The 26,104-nt window shown below is 43.7% G+C and overlaps 2 protein-coding genes across 6 annotated transcripts in view; one reads left to right on the top strand and one right to left on the bottom strand.

Moving 5' to 3' along the window:
- Nucleotides 1-626: 626 nt before the first annotated feature.
- Nucleotides 627-6,370, bottom strand: LOC120900104. Of its 5 annotated transcripts, none has more exons than XM_040306698.1 (4): nucleotides 5,337-6,155; nucleotides 3,371-4,295; nucleotides 1,895-3,294; nucleotides 627-1,049 (listed from the first exon to the last, which is right to left on the bottom strand). In XM_040306698.1, the coding sequence occupies exons 2-3, from the start codon at nucleotides 3,969-3,971 to the stop codon at nucleotides 1,928-1,930; spliced, it is 1,968 nt and encodes a 655-aa protein (XP_040162632.1). In that variant the 5' UTR covers nucleotides 3,972-4,295; nucleotides 5,337-6,155; the 3' UTR covers nucleotides 627-1,049; nucleotides 1,895-1,927. The 5 variants fall into 5 exon arrangements, with proteins under 5 accessions (XP_040162632.1, XP_040162631.1, XP_040162628.1 ...); XM_040306697.1 differs by having other exon boundaries at nucleotides 627-1,046; XM_040306694.1 differs by adding an exon at nucleotides 6,162-6,370 and having other exon boundaries at nucleotides 923-3,294; nucleotides 5,337-5,509.
- A 1,193-nt stretch (nucleotides 6,371-7,563) lies between these two features.
- LOC120901541 (low-density lipoprotein receptor-related protein 6) overlaps nucleotides 7,564-26,104 on the top strand; it is a 33,080-nt gene continuing 14,539 nt past the window's right edge. The window contains exon 1 of the mRNA XM_040309567.1: nucleotides 7,564-8,709. Within this exon, the coding sequence (XP_040165501.1) occupies nucleotides 8,406-8,709 (304 nt within the window). The 5' untranslated portion in view covers nucleotides 7,564-8,405. The remainder of the gene's footprint in view (nucleotides 8,710-26,104) is intronic.

Below are 26,104 nucleotides of genomic sequence, written 5' to 3'. Positions count from 1 at the left end.
CTCTGTACGCTGCTGTGCAAGCTTTAACAAACTTTCATTCTTTTTGCCTGTGTTTTAAACATCTTTTCTTGTTTGTTTGTTTGTTTTTTGACATTTTACAAATGTTTGGTGTTTTGTATGTTTTCTTTTGCTTTATTTCGTGTTTTTCTTTGCTCGTTTTTATATACTCTCATATTAGTTTAACATTTTTCTTATAATTTTTGTTTGTTTGTGTGTGTGTTTGTTTTGTTATCTTTTTGCCTACACACTAAAAGTTAAAGTTATATTTATTATACTTTTGTTACAAAAAAAAAACACTAGAAAAGCATTTCCTAACTTCATAAGTATTTCAAGCCCGCCGCGCTACTCGCGCGCTGCTCATAGTTGGGAGAGGGTAATATATTTATAGGTAGTGGATTTGATGCTCACTCACACGATTCGCGCCTCTCTTCCCCCCTGTATAAATATGTGTGTGGTTTTGTGTCCCCCCCAGCACGTGTGTTTGTTTATGCGTACTGCACTAAATTCTTCCAATTCTATCACTTTACAACTTCGGTTTTTGGTTAAATTACTAAGCTTTCTTTTTATCTAATCGTTAAAACACTAACGCGCGTGTGTGAGTTATTTTGTCTGTTCACGTGTTCTTGTTTGTTTGTTTGTTTGTTTCGTTTACCATTTTTCTCATAAACAAAATTAACAGTCACAAACAGTTGGAGAGGTAAATAGAGCTCATACAAATAAAAAACATTCTCGAAAGTGTTCTCGTCTCGCCTCAGTAGAAAATCCTAATTGTGTGTGTGTGTGTGTCTTTGTGTTTTGCCTAAAAATGGTTCTGTTGTTGTTTTGCTTTCAGGTAGAAACGTTTGCAAATGTTTAATAAGTAATGTGTTCCAGATTTCATTTGATTATGTTTTCGTTTGTTTTGATTTGTTTCGTATTGTGATTTTGTGCACTTTTAGGTTTTTTTTGCTTCTTCTTCTTCTTCTTATCTTCTGTTTGCGCGCTTCAATCAAAGCACTCGTCTCTGTGTGTTCAGTCGGGTAGACGAGTGGAGCCAAAACACGGCACTGCTGGAGAGGGAATAAGAAATGGAAGGTTATGGAGAGCGGATTTTTCACCGCGTTCAAGCCTGCTCATCCAAGGAAGCGCGGCGTTTTATAGCCGGAAGAGAAAGCGCCTCTCTTTTGTGTTTATGTGTTTGTGTGTTTGGCTGAGAGTGTGTGTGTGTGTTTTCTTTTATGTGCGCATTTTGCTCTCTGTCTCTACAGTTGCCCAAAACATATGCTGAATGATATTATTTACCTATTTGTTTTTAAATGTGTAAAAATCTGTTCATCTCTATTCATTACTATTTCTGGTAGCTAATTCATGTTGAACTCGGTTTCAAATTTGATATGTTTCTGTTACGGTTTTAGTTTTAGTCATTTTAGGTTCGCATACTGTTTGCTGCTGATGTTTGTATATATTTTTTATATTCGTTTTGTTTTTTCATTCTGTTTCTCGTTCCATCATCAAGTTTTGCACTACAAAAGCCGGTCCGGTTCTATCGTCCGAAGGAGTCGTCTGCGGCGCACTACTACGCACCGCACTTTGCAAAAATTTGGCTAGATATAAATTGATGTTAATGTTTTTTTTTCTTTTCTACCTTTTTTGTTGTTGGTGTATGATGTATCCGTTTATATATTGGCTAAAAATGTTAGTAGCTAGTTGATTTCACTCGATTTTATATTGCTTTTTTTAAATCTCTTGTACCGCTTTTTTGCGCATAAAAGTACCAAACAGTAAAACAGCACAACCCACCACACAGCCACACCAAATCCACAAAGCATACAAATGACTTCTAAACATCTTTTTTGGAACCTTCCGGGGAATGTGTGTGTGTGTGCGTGGAAAAGGAGTCGAGGTGAAAACTTACCCACAGTTGCTTCTTTTGCATGTGGCCGATGATTTAGCTGTCGTTCTTCGCGGTCGTGTTTCGCTCCAGTGCTTTCAAAATATTCTCCTTAAGCCTTGCGTACAGCAGCTGCTCCCTGTGGGCCTCCGTGACGGCCACCTCACCTGCCTGTTGGATCGTTTCCAGTGGCTTTTGCTTAAAGATCGAAAAGTAATTCGGATCCTGGCGGATAATGTCCGACAACTGGCTGCACTGCTTCTCGGACAGCTCCAACAGTGCCCGAATTAAACGGTTCGTTTCCGTATCGCCTGTCTCGCCACCGTCACGCGGCTTACTGCTGCTGCTGCTGTTCTCCCCAGCGGACAGCTCCACCGGTGCCGGGGCCACTTCCTTCGACGCAAACAGAATGAAGGCCGGCTTCAGGCGCATGCAGAGACCGCGCCCAATACACAGACCGCCGGCCGAAAGCTGGAACGTGGTCGGTTGTACGCTGCCGGCCGCGCCCCCTTCGTACCGCTTGATGGCGGCGTACGTTTGCAGCAACATTTCCATCAGATCGCTCACGGGCAAGCACTCCCGTTCCGCTTCCCGGGCAAGGATGCGCACCAGCACGCTCAGCCTACCATCATCCTCGTCGGCAGCAGCCGCCTTCCCGCAGCAAACCAGTGGACGCATCTCATCGAACAGTGCACGCTCGTCCGCCGAAACGCCCTGCAGCGCCTCGAACAGCGTCTCGACCTCGCTCGGCTCGAGCCGCAGCAGCTCCACGATCGGGAACCGACTGCCATCGATCCGGATCGCGCCCGGATCGCTCGCGTCCGACACGATCTGCACGTTCGTTTCGAGCGAATGCTTCGCTATCCGCAGCCCGATGTCGATCGCGTGCGCATCGTTGTTAAAGTACTCGCAGCAGTGGTCCTCGAACCCGAACAGCTTCAGCGCCACGATCGCGTTGTTCTTCATCATCAGCTCCGCCTGCCGGATGCTGATGGTCGTTTTGGTCCAGAAGCAGATCGAGGCGGCGTGCGCGAGCCGCGTCTCGATCGACGCGTTGTAGTAGTTCGAGTGCATCGCGGACAGTGTGTCGCAGATGACGAGATCGCTGATGATGTTGCCCGTCTCGTTGATGAAGTTGCACACCTTGAAGCCGGTCGCGATGCTGTGGCTGGTCGAGGCCACGCCGGACAGGGCGGAGATGTGGGGCATCGTGCCGAACGTGAGGACGTGCGCGGTCAGGCTGAGCCAGGCGGTGCGCGATTCCGAATCGAGGAAAGGATTGAGCGACTCCTGGTGGGCGCTCTTGTCCCGCAGCACATCGATCGACCGGCCCGTCGCGTACAGGGCCGAACCGATGCTGGCGGCTACGAACGGGGTGGCGATACCGCCCGACAGAAAGATGGCCCCGGTAGCGCCCGCAATTCCTGTGCGAAATGGAAAACCAAAGCGCTCATTAGCTACCGTTAGAGGATTTTCTTTCCTTTTTTGCTTCAAACTCACCAATAATGCCCGTCGCAATGTCGAGCGCCTTAAAGTAGTACGCCTTCCAGGCGGGCGTTTTGCCCACCTCGTACAGTACGGTTTTGTCGTCGCCCGCCTCCAGCCGGCCCTCCCGCGGGTACATCATCTCCGCCGACGGGTACTTGTTGTTGCGCAAAAAATCCTTAAAGCTGCCGTACACCCGGCCGTACGAGTCGACGTACTTCGGCTCAGTGCCCACCCCGAACTGGTACCGGAACAGGGCCACCTCGTACAGCTTCCCTTCCGCGTACAGCTCGATCGGCAGGATCGTCAGCTGGCACGGTTCGTCCGGGGAATCGCCCCCGATCTGTGCGTACATCTGCTGCGTCAGCCGGTCGATCGTTTTGCGCGACTCGGCATCATAGAAGCAGAGCTGCTCCATGTACTCCTGCTGCAGCTCGTCGTCCGTCCACTCGTTCGGGTCCTTCATCGTGAGGTTCAGCGCGTACCCGAGCGTGTTCTCGAGCGCGGCCCCGGTCAGCATTTGCGGCTCGTCCCCCCGGCACGCACCGCCCCGGTTGAGGAACTTTTTCATATTCTCCTTCGCCCGCTCCATCCACTCGTCCGGTCCGATCTCCATGCTGGTGCTGGTGGTGGTGGTGCTCTCTTCACGGCAAGTGAGATTTGCTCTTATCTATCACGTTCGTAGCAACCGGCGATGGCGCACTTGAGCAGAAGTGTGAATTGTGCAACGCTCGTTTTTGCTCGCCCGATGGGTATGACTCATCGAATGGTGCAACAACAACAAGAAAATGGAAATTTGTCGAAGCAATACGGCGCAGCTCGGTAAAGCGGACACACTTAGCTTCAACCACCAACCAGACACTACCAGCAGGATGGCAGCAACTGATTTACCACACGCCGGATATGCTAATGAGCTCGACTCGAGGCAGGGTTTGTTGTACTGAAAAAAAAATAAGAAAAAAGAAAAACATACGTTACTATTTAACGAGCTGGCAGCAATCAAAGCAGGCAAAGTAAATAACAACACGGGCATTAGCGCAGGTGAGAAAATCAATAAAATTTCGATTTTCTTCCACACTTCCGTAGCTACTACCAACTAGTGATGGGAAAAATAAAGTTTTCGTCGGAATCGATTCCGGCTAGCTTTGAAGTTTTGTGGAATTTATTCCGGATAGTAAATCCGGAATCAGTTTTCGAAATCGGCCCTGGAATCGGAATCGTCTCCAGAATCGGAATCGGGTCCGGAATCGGAATTGGTTCCGAAATCAGAATCGGCTCCGGAATTGGAATCGGTTTCGGCATCTGCATAAGAATAGACGTTTGAATCCAATGATGCTACGCAGTGATAGCCGCAAAGAATCATAATTTACTTGTAATGATGCTATTAGATTTGGTAGATGGAATTGGATTCGGTATGTCAAAGCTCGTTTAACAGAAGTTACTATGCTTCAAAAAAATGACTTCGCATTGCCCTAGATTCTGTACCGAGAGAAATTTAACTGTCGGAGAGATAAATAAATAAAGAAATAAAGTTTCAATTAAATGCTGGACAAAAACAGACATGCTTTCAGCGTATAAACAAGCGTTTAAGTCGTTCAAATAGAAAAAAAGATCGCTTCTCGGCCTAAAGGCTAAGATCAAAGTGAATAATAATAAAAAAAAATGAAATGGAATCCATTTTGACAGCCGAATTCCAATTCCATCTACCAAATCTAGTAGCACCATAAACGCTCCATATTCTTATATAGATTCCCGGACTGGTTTCCCTTCTGAAATTTCTTATTTCAATTGAAGAACTGATTTTCATTCCGAGTCTAATTCCAATCCTGGAGTCAATTCTGATTCCGTTTCTGGAACATATTGAGCGATTCCCAGGTCAATTCCGATCCCGAAGCCGATTCTGATTCCGGAATCGATTACAGAGCCAACTCCCGAATCAGGTAGGTCTGATTCCGAGCTCCCACCACTATTAACAACCTACCTTTGCCTTCTTCTCAGCCACACCGTGGGAGATTGATTATCTCATGGGGAAGAATGGGGGGGGGGGATAATTTGTCACGAAACGTGGTCCGACCCGAAATGTGTGGCCAGCAGCTGTTTTGCGATGCAACCCGTTCCTTGGAAGGTTCCGGCGGAGTGTCCCTGTGTTTTGAGCTGGAAGATTGTAGATAGTACGGGATTGCAATTTCACAGCCAACGTAGTATTCCGTGCGGAGAGGATACGGCAGGTGGCTCTGCCAAGGCGTAGTAGGCGCTTGCTACTGGAAGAGATAACATCCTCCCATCGCTTTCGCTACACCGTTTAGCAAACAAAAACCGCGAGGTCAATTGGAACAAAGAGAGCTCAAGAGCACAAACACACACAACACGCTTGAAATACTGCTGTGCTTGATCGATTACACCCAAAGTAAAGTGGAACTCCAGATGGCGGGCGGGTCCAAAGTGAATGATGTTTCTGTGTTTTTTTCGCAGTGCAGTTTTGGGTCGATTGCGATTTGATACTGAGGCATCGATTACTAACCCACAAAATGCACACACACACACCTACACACACACTGATAACGGGAAGCGGAGTGGAAGTGGCTTTGCACCGTGATAAAAGAACCAAAAAGAAACAATGAACTCAACTACACACAGCCTTTGCTGCTGCTGTGAAACACGCACGCACACACACAGACGGGTCACGGAAATGCGCTGCGTCGTGGACCGTGATCGATCACCCAGCACCTCCGTGCGATGGTGGGCGTTTCGGTTCGTAGTTGGATGTTGGTGTGGGGCGGCTGTGAAAAATGAAAAACTGCCCTACCTTTCTCGCTCTCGCTCTCTGTCTCACTCACTCACCCACACACTCGAGAGAGGATAATAGCCCTTCAAAAGGGGGGGGGGGGGGAGGGAGGAGTGGGGGGATTGAGGAGGGTTAGGAAAATGCCAATGCATTTGCCTGAGGTTGCGCACGTTTGTTTTGATTCTGTCTTGATGCGGGGCTGGAGCGGGGGGAGGAAAGCGATAGGGCAGGGTGTGTGCATGGGCGAAATCAAAACACAACACAGCTGAGTGTGCGTGCCGACTGACAGTTCATGGTGGACAAAATTGCTTTTATGTTTCGTTTTTGGCACATTCTGATTTGCATTTAGGAAATTATTCTAATAAGTATTCTAATTGAAAATAATTTACATAAAAATTCAGAAATTGTTCTCGATCGAAAAAATATCCACATTTAAAGACTTAACCTTTACCTCTACGATCGGCATACCGGGTATCTCATACATTTTGTATGGGAAGTGATAGATTTTAATTTAAAAACTTTATTTTTTTTCGATAAATTGAATATTAAAATTTGAAAATTTGTTTCAAAATAAAGGCAGTAGTTTTTTATACTTTGTTGAATGGGGATTTTTCTCTAAGGCTGGAAATAGACGAACCGAGATCGTCGCGGTACCGCGAAATTCGCGCCTTGTTTATAACAGTTGTAGAACAGTTGGGCTGTCAAATCTTCCGCGCCTCCGATCGCGCCTGCTGTTTCGCAGAGATACCCAACTTCGGTATTCCTGAGATTTTCGCGGTAGCGCGAACCGATTGCTTTCACTTTTTCTGGTGAATTCGTTTGAAAAAACGTGTAGGGAAAAGAGTTTTGTATTTTATTTTGCATAAACTATGTGAAATAACCAATTTGATTCGAAAATTGATAAACATTATTTCTTCTTGGCACATTCAATCGTCACCAGACCTCGGATGGTTCCATACACGAACCGCGATTATCTCGCCTATCTGTCAGATTTTATAACAGAATTGACAGCTCAAGTCATACGCGATTTTCGCGGTACCGCGACGATCTCGATTCGTCTATTTCCAGCCTAAAATATTTAGAGATGAAGATGTTGGTCATTGAGACAACGGTTAAAATTGATAAAAATATAATAAAGCATCCTTTTTTGGAGGTTATTTGCATGACGTTTCTTTTCAAAATGATTGTATTTAAATCAATCAATTAAATGTGTGTGTGTGTGTTTTAGTGTACAAAAACATTTTCTATGAATTTTTGATCTCACATTTTCTCCCATGATGTTTGCTAACTATGGGCCAAAACAGTCGCCACTGCCGGACAGAAGTGCGCACAGTGGGATTTGCGTGTGGTCAAAATACCGCACCACACACATACACAGAGAGCTGTCAAACTGCGTGCGCTTTGGCCGCCGTACATCTCGCAACAGACCAACACTACCGTCCGGGGGTCGCGCGCTCTGTACCGCACTGCACGTCATTCGCGTCGGGTCGCGTTTTATTTATCTGGCTTCCTTAGCTTATTATTTTTTTTAGAACGCGCGTTCAGACAAATTAATTAATATTTTAGCTGTACAACGTAACGATTTGCTGCTGCCCATTTGCCATTGCGTCGCAGTGTACCAAAGTGTTGGTGTGTGTGTGCGTTTTTGTTGCTAATAATTGCGGCACCGTGTTCGGTTTCCCCCGAGAGTGCGGCTTGCTCGTGGGCGGGTGTGCAGCAAAGCAAGGTGGGAAGCAAGGGGAGTGACCGAAGGAGATGCCGAAGATGGCCGCCACCGTCTCGCGATCGTACGCACTCGACGTGCGCGGCTCTGTAGCGGCAAGAATGTGATGCGCGGCGCGGTGAAAGATACAAATTCTTGCCCTTTTTGGTGGAGCGATCTTTAAGAAAGTGTGTGTGTGAGTTTGTGCTTGTGTGGATCGAAACAAATATCGAAATTATTGATTCCGCGGAGCGCGGAGGTGTGATGCTGCGCTGAAGACAACGAGCGAGCAAGATCGAGTTTGTGTGTGTTGTTCTCAAGGGGTTGTTGTTAGGCCGTCAATTGCTATGAAAATTTCTTTCGAAAAAATATTCATTCTGTAGCCAAATTTGTGAAGAGTAATTTAATTTTGTGCTTGTGTATGTGTGTGTGTATCTGTGCGAGAGAAAAAGAGAAAAAAAGGAAGATCGTCTGAGGATAATGCTGTTGCAGATAAGAATTCCATCACACAAGTGTTACTAAGCTGTGTGTGTGCGTGTGCGTTTGTGTGCGTCTGCACTTGTATGTGTGTGTTCAGCATCCTCAATGCCGTGCCGTCGTGCTATGACGAGATGGGCAAGGTCAAACAATGCAACAGTAGGGTACGGCGCCGGTTGCCCCATTCGTCCTGTGGACAGGCCACAATTACGCACAGGCGCGAGCCAACAATCACCGCTCGATCCAGCATCGATCTCGGGCCAGCAGCTCAAGCCCATCCTCGGACGATGGTGAAAACGTTGCCAAAACGTAGCAGCAGTAGGCACTTGGTGCTTGCAACGCTGCTGCTTGCACATTTAATTACCTTTGGATTTATAAACAATTGCCGAGGTAAGTTAGACCGAATCTATACGATTCCACTTGTCCCCATTTGCACTAGAGTTTAATGTTGTTGTCATAATTTTCCAAACCGTAACCATCATTGGAAGAGCCAAATTCCCTTCTTCTCAAAGGGCCACAGCACACACAACACCAACCATCAGCCGGGTCGTCCTACCTTATCTGCGGGTGTAACGCCGATAACACGGCGATAACGTAACAAAACACGCTTGTGGGGGGATAACGCTCTTGAACGGTTTGTGTTTGTGTGTGTGTGTGTGTGTGTGTGCGTGTGGACAAGTATCGACAGCCCAATCATTACGGACAAGCTCGGTGGAAGGTGTCATGTCCCGCAGTATCTTATGCTTGCACTGATAAAATGCCCACCAAAAACTAGTAGAAGAAGGTGCCCTTTTTTCAGAGTAGAGTAGGTTTGCGCTGCAAAACTATTTCCCGTTCACGAACAACAAGCGACATCCATCGTCCACGCTAGAGATTCGGGGTTGGAAATGTTTGCTTCAAGTCTCATTCTATGGCTGCGATCGGATGTCTCTAGCCAGCCCAGCTAGTTCATTTGTGATTGAACGTAGGTCCAAGTAACCAATGCTAGATCATTCGAGTTGCCATTGAGACTTCTTCTTCTTTGGCACAACAACCATTGTCGATCAAAGGCCTGCCTATACACCATTAGTGGGCTTTGGCTTTCAGTGAATTACTGATTTTACTCATAGCAGGAATGGGGGCGTACGTATGGGGACACGATCCATTTGGGGCTTGAACCCATGACGCGCATGTAGTTGTTAAGTCTTACGAGTTGACGACTATACCACCAGACCGGCATTTGAGGCTGTTGAAATGATTCTTACTGGTTTGAAATACTTGATCATTGATGTTGGCCGAGCTTGACAAATTAAGGAAGAATGCTGATCTAGTTTCATTTTATTCTTTATCTTCTTAAATGACTATCAAGAGCAGTAGAGATTCGATGTAGCGGTGAGAGCTCGGAATCGGGCCCACCCGATTCCGTGTTTGGAATCAATTCCGGAACCGAACGAAGGGTGACAGGAGAAAGATGGGGGAAGCGGGAAGCGCTTGATTGAACGCCTGGAAACAGTGAAGCAGAGGATCGTAGGACCCGTAGAAAGTACGTCTAGCGGGCAAATGAAGGAAATTCCCAGGAAGCAAGACGCGAGGTGGCGCATACAGAGAGATTCGCGCAAGGAGGGTAGGAGCGTCCGTTACGTTTACTAGATGCAGTCCACTGATAAGGCTCGCTTGCGCAACTGAACGGCGATCCTGTAGGGGCATTACATACAGCAGGCGACAACGGACGGGGTAGGGAAGAAGAGGGGCGTTAGTGCGACCTAAACATTATTCTAGGACGTAGCTAAGCTACACTGCTTTCAAGCAAGTCGGGTCGGTAAAATCCCTAGCTATCGCAAAGATCATACCCATGAGTTTGTTAGCACGTGACAAAATATTTTTAGTGCCATGAATGTTGTTGAGTTTAACATCAGCAAGAACACTAGGCAGATAGGGAGAGAAAGTTGTCATGACACCTATGGGAGAACGAATCAAGAGAAGAGAAGTAGGACATACATACTACTATACCACGTACATGACTAAAAAAATCAGATCATCTGCGAAAAGCAAATTACCAGAGGAACGAAAAACAGTAATGACATTGATGATTAATATGAAAAACAAAAGTCAACAAAGTGCGCTAAGGTTTGGTCAAATTTGTCGCCCACTAAATAATGTGCGAAACGTGACACGAAAAACCGATCATCTTAAGGCGACTTCTCGTTGAAACTGCAAACTCTTGCGAGTACTGCAACTGTGCTATATTTGTTTTGCGCTCTCTTTGTGGTGAATTTATGTTCCTCCAACACGTGTAAAGGGATTCATTTTTAAAATATGTCTTCATTGGTTAAAATGTAACGAAAATGGAATTTATGGCCGCCTCAAGAGCATACACGTGCCAACGCATGATGAGGAAAGAGAATGCAATCCTGGTCACGGCACCAATGACGAGTCTACTCCTTATTTGGTATAAATATCGTAAAATAATGTATCGTAATGATACTGGGATACCATGGACCCATTGTTAGAGCCAAATATTTGCCACAACCACTCGCTCCCTTCTCCTTCCCCCTTCTTGCACACCTGCCAGCAGCACTAGGTTTTGCTAATTCTTTGCACGTGATGAATGGGTTCATGTTCATGTGCGCCCCGCTCTGTCCCCAGTGCGCCTCAGCGGTGCAAATTAAGAGCCCTGTTCTGGTGTCTCCACGCGGTGGTGTGACCGATTCGTGACAAAGTGCTTCACCAGGGCGGCATGAAGTGAAGTGTGTGTGGTGTATGTGTTGTGTGTGCCTGTGGGTTGCGCACTCGATTCTCGATGAGGTTTCCGTTTTGTTTTTGCTGATTATTTTTCCTAACCAGTTTCGTCACGTTCAAAACATTTGGAGAGTATAATATGTGGTTCGCCGGCAGCATATTAAGTGAGCGCAGCAAAACCTTCCCGGTTTGCGGCGTATGCGAGCAGGTTATAGAATTTAAGATCATAGTAGTTTAATGGAATTATTTTTTTCAATGGAAGTACAACTAGTTTACATTATTGTGTATTTTATGCAGGTGTATGTGAATCTGTATGAGAAATGCTGTAAAATATCCTTGCATCTTTTGATATTAATGTTGTCCTGTGTATTACGTTCTCAGCCGATCAGTTTCGATTTGATTGTTAGGGGTTGATGACAAAATCCAGAAAACGAAGCTGCAGTTTCTCCCTTTGCAGAAGCAGTGGAAATAAAAGGTCCTTTCTCCTTTTGTTGGGTTTTGTACTGTTTCCTTCGATATCGATAAACCTGGTGATCAATTTGTGAACCTTATTCCTCGGAAACACTGGCTCTTCTGTTAGGTTTAACGATTTTAAAAGTCAAAAATAGAACCAGATAGCAAATACAAAGTTTGCTAAACGTAAAGAATGAAAGTCGATGAAATCAATCGATTATAATTATCATTAATAACATCTGGACTATACATCTTTTAATTTTAATCATCTCTTTGATACTATTGCGTGAAAACCTGTAATTATATGATACTAAACACTATCGACTGCTAACGCTGCTCTTACGCTGGTGCTTCATGTAGGTGAGCGTAAGTGACTGGCGCAGCATGCCGTTAGTCGCACGATCGAATCTAATCTGGATCGAGAGTTAGTTTTCAGTTAATTCATTTATAGGAAGTGATATTTTAAATGATTTTAAACGTATTTCAAGCGTTATCAAAATAATATGGAACAATTATATCTACTGGCTGCTGCTGCTATTCGTGCGTTTATATTAATCGATAAGCTTTTTTCACAAGATGGCGTGTTAATTGTTTTATGACATTTTTATTGCTCTCCGTTCAATTGTGATTAAGATGTCACGTACGTCCTGCAGCTTGCGATCGAGGAGAGAATATCTCTCCCCCAACATTCAAAACTACCCAACTGGTTGATTTTATGAAGGGACCTCATAAAACTTATAATAAAATATATTCTTAACGTTTTCCATTGTATTCCCTTTTGATCAAAATCTTTTCAAGAAACGGATTGCCAGCAGCAAGCATACCTGTTCTGTTCTGTTCTGTTCACGTGGCCTCTCTGTACCTTTCTCATGGCCGTATCCTGCTGTGCGTCTTGGTCTTTCGTGACTCTCGTTTTCAGGACCTTCGCTGTATCTGCCGATGGGAGAGTTTTATTTTCCCTAAAATTTATTGCACGTGTCGTTGAATTCCGTGCCGTTTGCACACTGCAACTGTCCCACAGTTTATGCAGTCAACAATCCCAACCTTTAACTACGGCAAAACGAAATACCTCCCTCCAAATGTGCTTGTTGTTTGCTGCAACACTGTCTCCCTGTTCGAACACTTCCACTTGCGGAGGTGATCAACCCCGTTGCGCAGCATCGAAAGCAAGAAGAAGGTAAAGGTGCAGCCACTCACGCATGCGCACATTTCCTCGCTGGCTGGCTGTGAGCGAACATTACTGGATGCTGGATGGCTAAGGGGAGAAGGAAAAAACAAAACAAAACACACCAATACTACCACGCACGCCAGAAACTGGAAGCGCTTGGCTGCGTGGCTGATGCGCTGGAATGAGGGAAATGACGAAACACGTCACCAGCAGCCGCAGCAAGAGCAATTGCGGAAAACAAGCAAAGGAAATGACCTCGGTCCAGCAGCAGCAGGAGGGCGGCACAGGGAAGCAAGAAGCAACAAGAGGCCAAAGAACTGCGTAAGGTGGGTGGAATTGAAGGAAAAAGAGAAAAAGCGAGGAAACAAGTCGATAGTAGAATTGGGAAACTTGTATGAATTGGGAACGCACAGTAAGAATGAACAGAAGAGGAAGAGCAAAACGGCTTCAAACAAAAATAGAAAAAAAGAAAGAAGCAACTGCCCAAAATAAAACGAGCGAAAAGAGAAGACGACCCCGGTGGTGTAAAATAAGAAAGAAGGTGTGTAAAGCTCGATAGAACGATAAAATAGCTTAGAACAAAACATAAAATCTAACGCAGTGTGAAATGGAGAAGAGAAAACGAAAAGAATGTAATGCGTGTAAGGAACGAATGAAGAAAAAAAAAACGAAAAGAGAAAATCAGATGGAGACACGAGAACAGGAGAATGAAATATACATATGGGGAAGATCGTTTTGTCACTTGGTTGTGATGGTGTGCTGGAAGTCTAGCTCTCTATAGCAAGTGATGCAGCCTTTTTTGAAGGTTCCAGAATAGCTGGAAAACCTGAAATTTGATGCCACAAACGAATATTCCAAGACAATCTGGACGAAGGTGGAAAATCCTTCTTTTTCTAGCACAATTTCTGGACGTTGCAGGCGTTTGGCGGTCGGCGCGTGTTCGAAATAGAACGAGCGAGAGCGGTTGTTGTGGTAAATCCTGAGAGCTCTCAGCGTCAACGACGCCGACGGCTGCTGCAGCCCGTCTTTTCTCCGCCCCGAGAGTAGTTTCCACAATGTATGTATGTAATTTTCTTACAAATTCGTACCCGTGTTTGTGCTCATGCGTAAGATGCGTAGCCCCCAGACTAACCGGCAAACCATTACACAAACACACACACGTAAGCTAAGAAGAATGATTTAAAGACGATCGATCTTTTCCGCTACCGCCCATTGCACGCACACTCGCATAACCCGGCTGCGGGCTGGAGGAAAATGTGCTTCTGATGTTGATGTGCTGCTGGTGCCTGTCTGCCTCTAACCGGGTCCATGTCCAGCCAAGTGTGTGTGTTGTTGGCTCGCGGAAAATCAAACCACAAACGATCGCGTGAGGGAATCCCTGGGACCCGCGGGGTCTCTCTGTCTCGAAGTAGGAACAGTCGGCGTATCTTCGCATGCTCCCTTCAGCAAGCACACGGAAACGGTGAAAAGCGAGAACGAAGACAACACACCAATAAAACAACAACAACAGAAGAACAACAATAAGTTGCGATCTCATAACAAGGCACTGATCGTTTTTATTTATTTTCTGTCCTACGCTGCCTTCTAGAGCTGCTTGGCGCGATTCAAGCACCTCGGGCACGCATATTCCGCGCTCATTCTCTTTCTTTGCTGTATCTATGCCAGCAACGTAAGGAGTAAGGTGAAGTGATCGTGATCATCATTACTAACGATTTTTGGCTGCGGGTTCGAGCCAGCAGACTCCGTTTGACACGAAACGAAGCGGGCTGTGGTGAGGTGAAGGAACACGCAAGAAACTCCCGAATGGGTGGAATATCATTGCGTCCCATTCTTTCGAGTCCGTTGCCCGTGTGTGTGGGGTTTTTCGATCGTCTATGGATGCTGAGACCAGACTGAGGCTGAGGTCTCTACATACACACACACACACTCCACCCGTGTTCGAACTTGCGAGGCAACGTTTTCCTCGAATTTTGATTGATACACGCAGATAAATGCTCGATCATTAGTCATTTTTCTTGCGTTTGCGTGGTTCGGGCGGGCGAACGAACGAATGACCGTTCTTACACAGGAGGACCAAACATCGAAGCAAAGGGGCGCTGCACAAGAATTGAATGGAACAACAAAATAGCACTGTATTGCTGCTGCTATAGCCGTTGTTTCGCTGGGATGGAAAGCGTTTCGTTATTACCCGACCTTGAGGCACAAACGGAAGAGGTCAAGTTGTGTATTTTTCTCTTTCCTCTTTTCGGGTGTGAGTGTGTGTGTTTATGTATAGATGTTACTTTACATCTTGCACGATGCTAATTTGCATGAGCTTGGACAGAAGATGGTGCGCGAATGGGCAGTGTTGGTGTGATTTGGGTCACCAACTAACTTCCCAGACATGTTTCAAAGCAAAGTTTGTTTAATATTTTTTTGCTATCTGTTATATCCAATTTTTAAGAAACATTTTAAAATGGCAGTGCCAATGATGTTCCAAAGTCACCCCAAGCATGTTGGTTCACCTTATTTTGATGTTGGATGATGTTCTGATGCTACAAAGAGCTGGGTGGAGCTACATCAGAGGTGCGGAGCACGAATTGAGTGTTGAGTTAATCGGTTCTGCGTTGAGTTGCAGTTGAGTTTACATAGGTACATTGAGGGTTCGGAGCTAAAAAGATCCACATTGCTTCATGGAACTAGATGAGCCTGAGGAGCTTCTTTGAGATTACAGAGCTGTATTGTGCGTATGGAGCTCCGTCGGAGGTCTATTGAGCTTACAGAGGTAGATTGAGGGTGCAGAGGTACATTGAGGGCGCAGAGTTAAATTGAAAGTGAACTGGTACATTGTCTCTACCGAGCTATATTGAATGTATTCGGAACCTAATTTGGACTTTCGGAGTCACAATGAGCTTACAGAGCAATAATGTGAGCTACATTGAGCTTTCAGATCTACTATCAGCATGCAGAGCTACAAAGAGCTTTCTCCTCTATCTTTATCCAGTTTAGCCAGTTGATGTAACATATGTTTCTGTTATAATTGATACTAAAATATCTCTTGTCTGATACGATTGAATTTAATTTCCAAGGATTTGCGGAGTGTATATAACCATTTATATTTATATTCATTTATATCTATATGTGTGCGACTTAGCGCGATATATGTGTTGGATGATTAGCGCGTTTTGTTCAAGCTAACGTTTAATAAAGCCCCGACAGTTATCTCTAACATCATGAGGATACTTTTCAATATTTTTTCAATCTGTTATGTGTATAGCCGGTCTCGTAGTACAGTCGTCAACTGATATAATATATTCAAACACGAAAAATGTAACACTCCAATTCCTGTGTAACAAGTTTTAATATATTGAAAGTGCAGTGTGAAATTGCTCTTGCTTATTTGATATATCCTTAACACGTTATTTCAATTCCAAACAAAACAGATGAACGTCTGTTTGCACTTCAACAACGTCAAATTCTTTCCCTTCACCTTTTTCTGCTAAGTTGGCACCTATAAGCTGGCAAAGTCGGTGAGACGTTTTTTTAAGTGATCATCCGTTTAAAGTCCCCGGCTGCCCTCCACCATTGTCAAGGTGACATTGAACAGTTTAACGCTGTTAATCCAACACCAATATTGACCGAAACGAAAAATAGCTCGTGCAATGGGGCAGAATTTTAATAGCACGGCAAATAGATAAGTTTTAGAGATGCAAAAATGTATCCTACACACCAAAAACAAAGCAAAAAAAAAAATCGCAAAACTGACTAATATTTGCATTTCCCCAGCACTGCGAGAGTTGCGATGTTTGCACAATCTGGCACACCGTTTGTTTGTCTTTGCACGCCTAGGCTTTGTGTGGATCGTCAAACACATCTGGTGATAAATATGGGTGACGTCTATGGTTCGAAAATGTGAGGAATAGAATTGCGTTTAAATCATGAATAAATAGTAGAGTAGACTTCGGTTCGCTTTTTATCTGTTAAATCAAACACTAAAACTTGCAAAAAGCCTAGGAAGAATACCTAAAGGTTGTTGAAACTTTTCTCACGAATGCAAGATAACGGCGTCCATTAATTAAGAGATTAACCAGCTCTTAATTAAGAGGTGTTTATCCTTTATCTCGTTCAAGCGGATAGCATTGCTATCTCGTGATTAAATTGACACTAGCTATGCCAATGTGTAAGAACAGAATGTTGTTGTTTTTTAATAAAATTTGTAGCCTTGTGATAAATCAGTATTTGCAGTATCTTTCAAACCATTTTGTATGATGGCGTGCCAACTGTACCAATATTCTCCCGAAAGCAACCCAATTGCTTCCCAAACAAGCGCCCCAAGCAAGGATGCACGCCATCATTGACCGGTTCCTTCACTCCGGTCCAGCTGGCGCAAAATTGGATTCAATCAATGCAATTACTCTCGAACTTCTGGCTGCTTCCATGCGTCTCCCGCTCCAGCTCTACCGTTTTTCCCCAACTCACTGTGTTCCTATCCTGTTAGGCCTTTTGGGCCTTGAAACCTTCTCTCATTGCTGCTGGCGATCTTCTAACGATCGAACCATGGCTTGTAAGACGCATTTGTCTTGACGCTCCATTACCTCTGCAGGCAGGCAGGCAGGCTCTTGGTGCAAACGGTAGAACGATGTGCAAACGATTCAATTACTGAAATAAATACGTACGAGATATATTGCATGCGTGTGTGTGGCATTGTTTTGGCTGGAGTCTTCCATGGCTGACTGATCAATTGACTGACAAGAGCTTTGGGGTTCCTAAATTTGCCCCATCTCCCCTGCCGGAGAAGGTGTTTCGTTAATGCTGGTTCTCTCTCTCTCTCTCTCTCTCTCTCTCTCTCTCTCTTTTGTCTTGTGTGTGTCTGCGTGGTCGAGATGCAAACCGGACGGCGTAGAAGAGAAAGGTTGTAATGATTGGGCTTATTAGGTACACCGTCGGCACAACGGCACCGTCAACCGTCACAATTACCAACGTCAACGCTTCGGAGCACATCCTTTGGAAGTAATTTCTACTACCCTGTAAAGAACCCATCGTTTGGCGTTTCACGGGTGAGAAATGTCAAAGTTTTGACAGCTTGGCTGGCAACATCTGACAGACGGGCGGTGGTAATGTTGCATAACGACCGGTAGCAGACGAGCAGCGTTCTAGGTGGTAACGAGGGAGATAAATTGGGATTTTGCAGTTAACTAGACGGGAACGAAAACTGCACAAAATCATGCTTTTGCCGTGGTGGTTTGCTCGGTTGGTTGAACGGTTTGAGCGAGCTAATTCCAAGTGTCACCACTTGAGGCCGCTGTGTAAAACCAAGAGTTAAGGTGGGTTTTATACGGCGAGAAGCCGGTCTGTTCGTAATTTGCATACAATGCTTCGTTGCCGACTAGAAAGTAGTTTCTTGTTCCAGTTTTTTTATATATTCCGTGTCATTAGACTGTTTCCTCGATCTTGGTAAGTTCTCAATACACATCTGTGTATAATACACGGTTATAATAATAAAAGAGTCTCCAATCTTTGCACTCCTCTTTGCCTGTCTAGAGAGATTGTACAATGAACGTTAATAAGCCTTCGATAAGCTAGCTTCGTTGACAGCAATGGCGACACAGAGGGCGAGACAGATTTCCTGTACATCTTGCTGACGCGCAATTACCTATCGAGGCTATTGAATATTTGTTTTACCAATGTAACAAATAGAATTTGATAGTGTCCTTTTCAGAGGTTCTTCTTCCTAGGTTTTCTAGAATTTCGATCACTTGTTAACAAACTACTAAACGTCAGACACTTTTGGACAACTTGGAAATAAAGCGGAATCAGTATACTTCCTTTATTCAAATCCAAAGTCGGGCCAAATTGGCAATAAACTACTAATTTCCTATGATTTCAAAATACCTGATTTGCTGTCTGAAGTTGAAGAATACATCTTTTGAAGTGTTGAAATTGCACGTCTATATTTGCTGTCTGGAATTCGTTCAAGCTCGTTTGCTAGACTTCAAACAATGGTCCTTCGAACCGGATTTATTGGGTTGAGTCGATAACTCTACAGACTCTATCCCACTTTACGATTGTGAAATCCTTTTTTGGTTATCTATAAATGTTATCTAAAATATTTGTTTAAACGAAAAGCATGATGATCTGTTTATTTCGTTCATGTATGCCAGCAACATGCCGTACTCTGCCGTCTGTCGTTGAGTCAAGACTCCAAAAGATCATCACAATGAAAATAAGTATAATCACAATGGTAAACAGCTTCGATTAACACCAGCGTTCGGGTGTGTACTTTGCTAAAGGCAATCGAAGCATGACCGCGTATATTCCAATGTGAGGCGATGTCTTAATTCTCACCTCGCACTGCATCATTCAACTGAAGCCGTTCGGTTTACACACAAGCGCGGTGTCCTAGGTGTCAAACCAACCAGCTAAATGTTTGCACTTGAAGATCAATTCACAGTGTCACACACTCCAGACTCGATATTGATCAAAGAATATTTCACATTGCGAACAATAAGTGTCCAAAAGAAACTGGTCCGAAACGGTGATCGAAAAATAAATTAGACTCGTTCAATCGCACAGATGGCGAGATCATGTTCATCCATTTTGAGAAGTGTTTCCAAAACGGCACGATTTCGTTAAACAAGTGGCAGATATGATCGTGCCGCGCGAGCACAGGCCGCCTGATGATGAGCTCACGTCGGCCGATGGGGAGAAGTGTAGTGTGCGAAAAGCGCAAAAAACAACACACCGACCAACAAAAAAACGCATTTCTTCTCCATCATCATCTGTGTGCAGGCTGGGCGGTCAAGATCGTAAAGATTCGCTTCCCAAACTTCCCACCCAGTGTCTTTCCACTCGTGCTAGAGGGAGAGACAGAGAGAGAGATTTCAACCTACAGCAGCCAGCAGTCAGCAAAACAACAAGTCGTACACACTTTCTTTAGCAACCAGCACCATATTGGAGTTGTAGTGTGCCACCTTCAAGTTTTGGTTAGAATGGAACTTTAAAAAATACAAAAAAAAAGGTTTAACATCCACACAGACACAACCATACCTACCTCAGTGGGAAATAATAATGAGTAAAACATAACAAGACAAGTTAAGTGATGATGATCATACGTTTTATTTCGCGCATAATATTTCCCGAAACGCGCAAACACGACGTCGGTCGTCAAACGGAGCTTCAGGTTCTTGAGCGAACGAGTCGACTAAAGAGGTGGAACCGATGATGAATTTAGCGGGCCCGGTAACTGGTTGGCAGCTGGGTTTTGGAAAGACTGTGTGCCCCAAAGTAAGAACACATAAAATCTTTGCCCCCCACAATGCACACACACACACACGCGTGTAGACACACTGAACGCAGTCTCAGGACGCCCCTGATCACGACACGACGACGAAAGATGTGTTGGGCGCAGTGATATCCTTCATCGCAAGGCAAGAACAGTGAAACACACGCGAAAGGCAGACGAGCGAACATGAGGCTCGTTGCATGTTGAATTATTATGCTGGTGGTATACGCCAGTCCCCTGTTCTTCCCCTCCCTGGCAATATGGTTTCAGCAGCGAAGAAGACAATTTTCACTTTATCCGTCTTGTGTTTGGGAAGGTTCATTTAGGATTCAAATTAAATTATGGCTATGGGGAAATGTACATAATTTTCAGTGTCTCGTGATCGTCGCCTGGCGGATGCTGAGGATGGGGGGAGAGAACAAGAGCTGAAAATGCACTGGCCAGGTGGGGCGTAACAAGCGGGGAGACACACCGTACGGCATAATGAATGACAGTTTCCGTGATCCTTATCTGTAATTATATGCAGTTATTGTTTATGCGCTATAAATTTAATAATTTGCTAGATCATTTATTTAATGAACTCATGAGGTCTTTGGGGTTACCTTGCTTTATGTCCTTATTATGTTTCGTTCGTTTTGTTCTCGTTATTGATCTTGTTGATTGAGTTTTTACATAGTTTTTTTTATAATATGTTCAAGAAGAAAGCTAGGCTTTAACTATTGAAATCAGTTTTTTTGCCTTTTTTTGTATTTTACAATTGAAAGTTGGTCGGTATAACAAGTTCGTATTTAGGACGCTATGGTGTATGCTAGATTTATCGTCTGATTTTAAACCGTTTTGAATTGATATATGTACTACGAAACCAACTTCAAGATGAAGTGAGATTTTGAATTTTGAAATCTGAACCTTTGAAACAACTTTTTCAATCAAAAGTAGACCATTCGTATCCACAAACACTGTGCCTCTGGCACCGAGATTTCCATATGCATGGAAGAAGAAATGGTTAATAATTAAAGTGTGCATCGCTGGCGGCTCGCTACGCTGATGACGATCAACACAAATTCCAACCGAGCTTGACCACAGGAAGTGTCCTAACGAGAGTGCACTGCATGAACAAACAAACAAACAAACAAACAAAAAAAAACCCCGCGAAGAAGGACGGTAAAACAACACCGCAGCGCGACTCTCGAATTAGCATAAACATGAATATTGGTTGTCGTTTTTGTTGTCGCGTGCGTTCGCCTTTTTGTTTGACGGCTGATTTGTGTTGCACCTTCCGCATTCCCCACGTCGATTGAATATTAAATATATATTCAACACAAAATTTATTGTGTATCTGTGTGTGTCGCAGGAGAAATTCCGGGCCTGAGGCCTGAGGGGCGTGTTGGGGAAGCAGGAGAGGAAAAAGTAAACAAGAATGCAAAAAAAAAAAACAAATAAAACTAAACACTGCTTGCATCGCACGAACCTCCAAGTTTGAGCTGGAGGACACGGAGGACGAGAAGCTTCCTGCATTACGATGCAAAAGTGATAAAGTTTGGCGTAAAATCTTGTTCTTTCTACTGGTTCCTGCACACACACTTTATGTTGCCATTTTTGTCTGTTTATTTCTACATAATATTCGGTTAATTTATGGGCACTGGGGGCAGGTTTAATGTTTCTTGTTCGTTGCTGCCTTTAAATGATCGATTTTGCGACTCACACACCGTGTGCGTGCTTTCTTTTTTTGCTTATATGTTTATTTTAACGACCGAATGATTACAGATGGACAGGGAAGGAAAGGAGGTGGGGATCTTCCTCTTTACTCGGTCAGAATTAAGACGACGCAAGCCGACCCCAAGACAGCCAAGGGAGATAGAGAGAGAGAGCGAGAGAATGGTTTGTTAGCGTAAAATGGGCAATTAAATTGGACAGCAAACGACACCATCGATCGGATTGGGGAACACGACCGCCGGTCAGGTGCCCCGGAGACGACGAGATTGATCGTAAGGAAATCCTCGAAAATGGTGATATAAGCAGCAGTGGTCGTGCAGTGTTTGGCGAGCAGGGATAAAACGAACGAATAAAAGAACAAAACAAAGGTGAAATAAAAGAGTAAAAAAAATGAGTGGGAAAGAAAAGAAAAAAGTCCAGAGAGTGTGCTAGAAAGGTAAAAAAAGAAGAAGAAGAAGAACACCAAAGAATATGCAACATTTCGAAAACGCAACCGGAGAGCTAAGGAACACATAAAGAGAAGATAATCATTGATGATCAAAAGGGAAAAAGGCTGGGTTGTTGAAAAAAAAAAAGAAGGCAAAACAGAAGAAAGAACACGGGACAAGGGAAAAACGAGCATATGAAGGAAACGAGTGGGAAAAAGGTGATTGAAAAGTTGTAAAGGCTTAACAAGATGTGTCCCAGCGACGTCGTGTCGTGCCTTCTTCACTTTACCTCTTTTTTTTTTGTCTTCAGCCAAGGTCCTGAAGATCGAAGAAATCTCACTGGTACTGCTGCTCGTTAGTGAGAGGTAAGAGGGGGATTACACACAGTGCCGGTGTGTTGTTGCTCGTGCTGGTGTTGGTGTGTTCAGGTTTGCCCATGCGCGCAGCATCCGTTGATTGGATTGAGATCGTTAATCGAACGAAGGAAGAGGGAGGTGGGTCCGCCTTCATCGCTCGCCTCTTGCTCTGGCTCTGGCTCTTCTCTGGCTCCTCTCTTTATCGAACGAGTGGAGGACTGATTGATCGTTTAGTGACCGTCTCGTTTCTATCATATTGATTTTCGAATTTTTCGATTTCCTTTTTTGACTTGAGTTTTCTCCTTTTTGCTTTTTGTTCTTCTTTCTTTGTTTTCCATTCTTACATCATGCTTACCAAATTATCATCTTTCATTGGTTACTTATGCCTTTAACTATGTGCTAGATTTCTTGTGTTTTCTTTGTTTTTGGACGGCTCGAGACGGTTCTTTTTTTTACTAACAGTAGAATGATATTATATTTAATTCTATGGTATTTTTGTATTTTCATGCCTTTGCATGGCCAACATTTTAAGTTTGAAATTGGCCAGCAAATCTGAGCTATATGCTAGCATCTATTTAAAAAAATACAAACATAATAATCATATAGAGTTCATTAAACTTTCAGGAATTGTAAGAAAAGGGACATTAAATTTGTTTGTATTAATTTGTTTGATTTTTCTGATTTTCTCATTTTTTAAAAATAATTTCATGCTTTGCTCTTTATAATATGCTCTTTTGTTTTGTATATGTATTCTGTTCTTTCCAAGTGTTTTTTTTTTTGTTTGTTTTATATTTGTTTTGATTTATTTGAATCTTAAACCATGTCCAATACTTTTAAGGTTTTTAAGGTTTCAAATAAATAAAAATGAATCTTTTACTATTGGATTGAATTGTTTAATGCAAAAATGAATGCGTAACAATTAGCAATGTAGGCCAAAGTGGGGCAAAATGGCGCTGTTCAGGAGTTTGTTCTATATCTCATTGGGTAAACCACTTTACACTGATATTTTGACGGCAATCGTTGCTTAAATGTCTTATTCTTGAAACAAAATGAGTAGTAGACGTATTAGCAATAAATGTAAATGTATGAAATGGTCTCGCTATGGAGCAAAACAGTCATACACAAAAAGTCAAAACACGTCAAAACAAAGGAGCAAAATTGATTTTTAGGCTTTTGGTCAAGCTCTTACAATTAAGTAGAATTGTAAGGGTAGAGATTTACGTTTTGTATTAAATATAGTATTATTTATTTATACACATATTTATACAGTATAGTATTATTTAGGTAAAACAAATACATATATTGTAGTGACCTTTGCTTACACCACAGCGTTATCATTTTGCTCCTGTCAAAACATACCGACAAGCTGGAACGACCATTTGGCCTAAAGTTTGCCAAACATTTGACTAGCTTTAACTTAAAAAAAATATATTAAATTAAAATGGTTACTTTTTCACGTAATTTCATAGCTGATTGGCATGCACCTGGCTACAAATCTCTTTTTTCTCTAATTATTTGCTAAATTCTTTCTTATCTTATGAAGGAAGACATGAGAAATCTTATGTTATTGAAACGTTCATGATGTGATTTAAACATTACATTTGATGTTTTTCAATCATGAGAAGTCATTTTAAACTTGTTAATTGGTCAATACTTCAGGTGATCATTTCGCTCCACCTAACCATTTTGCCCCGCTTTCCCTTAATAAATTGCGCTTTGCCTGCTACTATCTCAATTACACTGCAGTCGATGATTATTCGGCAAATGCTCTCTCCCCTTATCATTGCTTACACATTGAATCTTGTTTAGAACTTGATTATTAAAAACAAACGAGAAGTCTACAAAAAACTGGTTGAAGTAAACGCCAAATAAATGTGAATGATTGCCACCGAATTCTGATAACCATTGCGTTTGCTGCGGCTTTTTTTGCTTTAATTTCCTTGGTCTGGCCCGCTTTGGGAACTGTTGGCCACCTCCGCTCCAGTGTTTTGCTTGCATTAGAGAGAAGAAGAACAAAAAAAATCAACGGGCACATCTTAAAACGGCCGTGCCGCCGGTTAGCCCCATCGCAGCAATGTTTATGCCGCAGCTTCGGTAAACATTTAGCTGCCGCGCGCCCCCTTGTTTTCCGCAGACACAGTGCGATGTGTGCCTGCGAGCTAGGGAAATAGACACCGGTGGCTCCCGGAATTGCCCCGGTGTGGAAATATAAATACACCTCAAGCACACATCATTGCTCTGGGCCTCGGTCGTTCTATTTTACCGCCGATTTCTCCCTCTACCGCCTTTTCCTCTCTGTCACGCAGTGTCAACTGGGTCGGTTGGCCCCCCCACCCTCCTTTGTTACCGTGGGCAGTGTTTGAAATGGGTGTCGGTCTTTTTGTTGTCGTTTAAAACGGCTCACTTGGTTGGGCCTCGGAAAACTGTACCAACAATTTTGGTGGGCGTCCAAGGTGGGCTTCCAGTGGCGGTGTCCCGCGCTTTAATGTGTCGGTGTCCTTGGTTGTGGCTCGTGGGGGACCCCGCCGGCAGGTCATGGATGATCGCTGGCCGTAGATCAAAGGCTGGGTTTGCTCCCGTTTGCTGGGCGGTATATATGTATAGGGAAATTGCGCCATGTACAAAGGAAAATGTGACGTCACCTTCCGTTAAGACGATTAGATTCATTCTCCACTTCTCCTACGTCACTTTTAGGGTATTTGTTTTGCAAAATGCACAGTGAGTTACTCATGAAAAAAATCAACAACATGCAGTCTCAAACACACAAGCACAGTGCATGAAATTGCATCTTTTGTGACTGATTCTGATACGCCCTGGACACCGGAAGAGACTTTGTGCGCTAGAAATGGATAGGTGCAAGCCTGATAGAATGTGTGGGGACAGTGCTACAGTGGAGCAGCTGCTTGCTTTCATCGTGCTGCCGGCATACCACAGACAACACAACACCGCCACCGCGAGGGAAGCCAGTAGTGGGAGTCAATTATATGGTCCCGGGGTTCCGATGCAGCACAACATCAAAGGAGAGCGTGTTTTAATGCGTGTTCCTGAAATACGCCGCCGGAACGAAACGAATCCGGCCCAAGAATGTGCTCCGGAAGAGGAGGGAGCATGCGGTACATGGAGGACGACGGTGGTATTCATGTTGTATATGAAATTTCCATGCTCGGGAATTTCCAGCAGTGGGTAGAGTGTGGTTTTGACGTGTCTGGGAGGCCAATTCATTTTTCCAACCAAAACTTCACTTTTGACTGGGAATGAAATATAAATTCTGATGAGGAGTTGTATGTGTTTGTGTGTAATATTTGACTTTTCTGCCATATTTCATTCGTTCTAGCAAGTGTTTAATTAGCACAGCTGTACAAGTATGGCTTTTGCAGAGCTCCAATGTTTGCTGGTACAAATTCCATCATATTCACGTTCAATTAGAATATTTAACATTGATTCAAATCGGTTCGAGTTTTCACTTATAGGATTTGAATTTCCTGATAAGAATATTCAAAATACACTGCCAGGAATGTTCTTCAATTAGAAATCGCGACTAATAACAAGCACAATGTTTATAAGATTCGTTAATGTTTTATCAGAATTCAAATAAATGTCAACAAATAGCGTCAAATGACAAATTCAACGCAATTTAAACGTTAACAAACTAGTTTGGAACATTGTTAGAACCTTAAACAATGCACAG

The sequence above is a fragment of the Anopheles arabiensis genome, chromosome 3, assembly GCF_016920715.1.
Source record: "Anopheles arabiensis isolate DONGOLA chromosome 3, AaraD3, whole genome shotgun sequence".
Taxonomy (NCBI): Eukaryota; Metazoa; Arthropoda; class Insecta; order Diptera; family Culicidae; genus Anopheles; species Anopheles arabiensis.
Note: the sequence above shows the minus strand (reverse complement) of the source record. Positions and strands in the feature narration are given on the sequence as shown.

Bases quoted from the DNA above. Each gene is read 5' to 3' on its own strand.
- LOC120900104 (XM_040306694.1), bottom strand. From the start codon at position 3,971: ATGGAGATCGGACCGGACGAGTGGATGGAGCGGGCGAAGGAGAATATG. The intron at 3,295-3,370 runs GTGAGTTTGAAG...CATTTCGCACAG, and splicing joins CATTGCGACGGGCATTATTG to GAATTGCGGGCGCTACCGGG.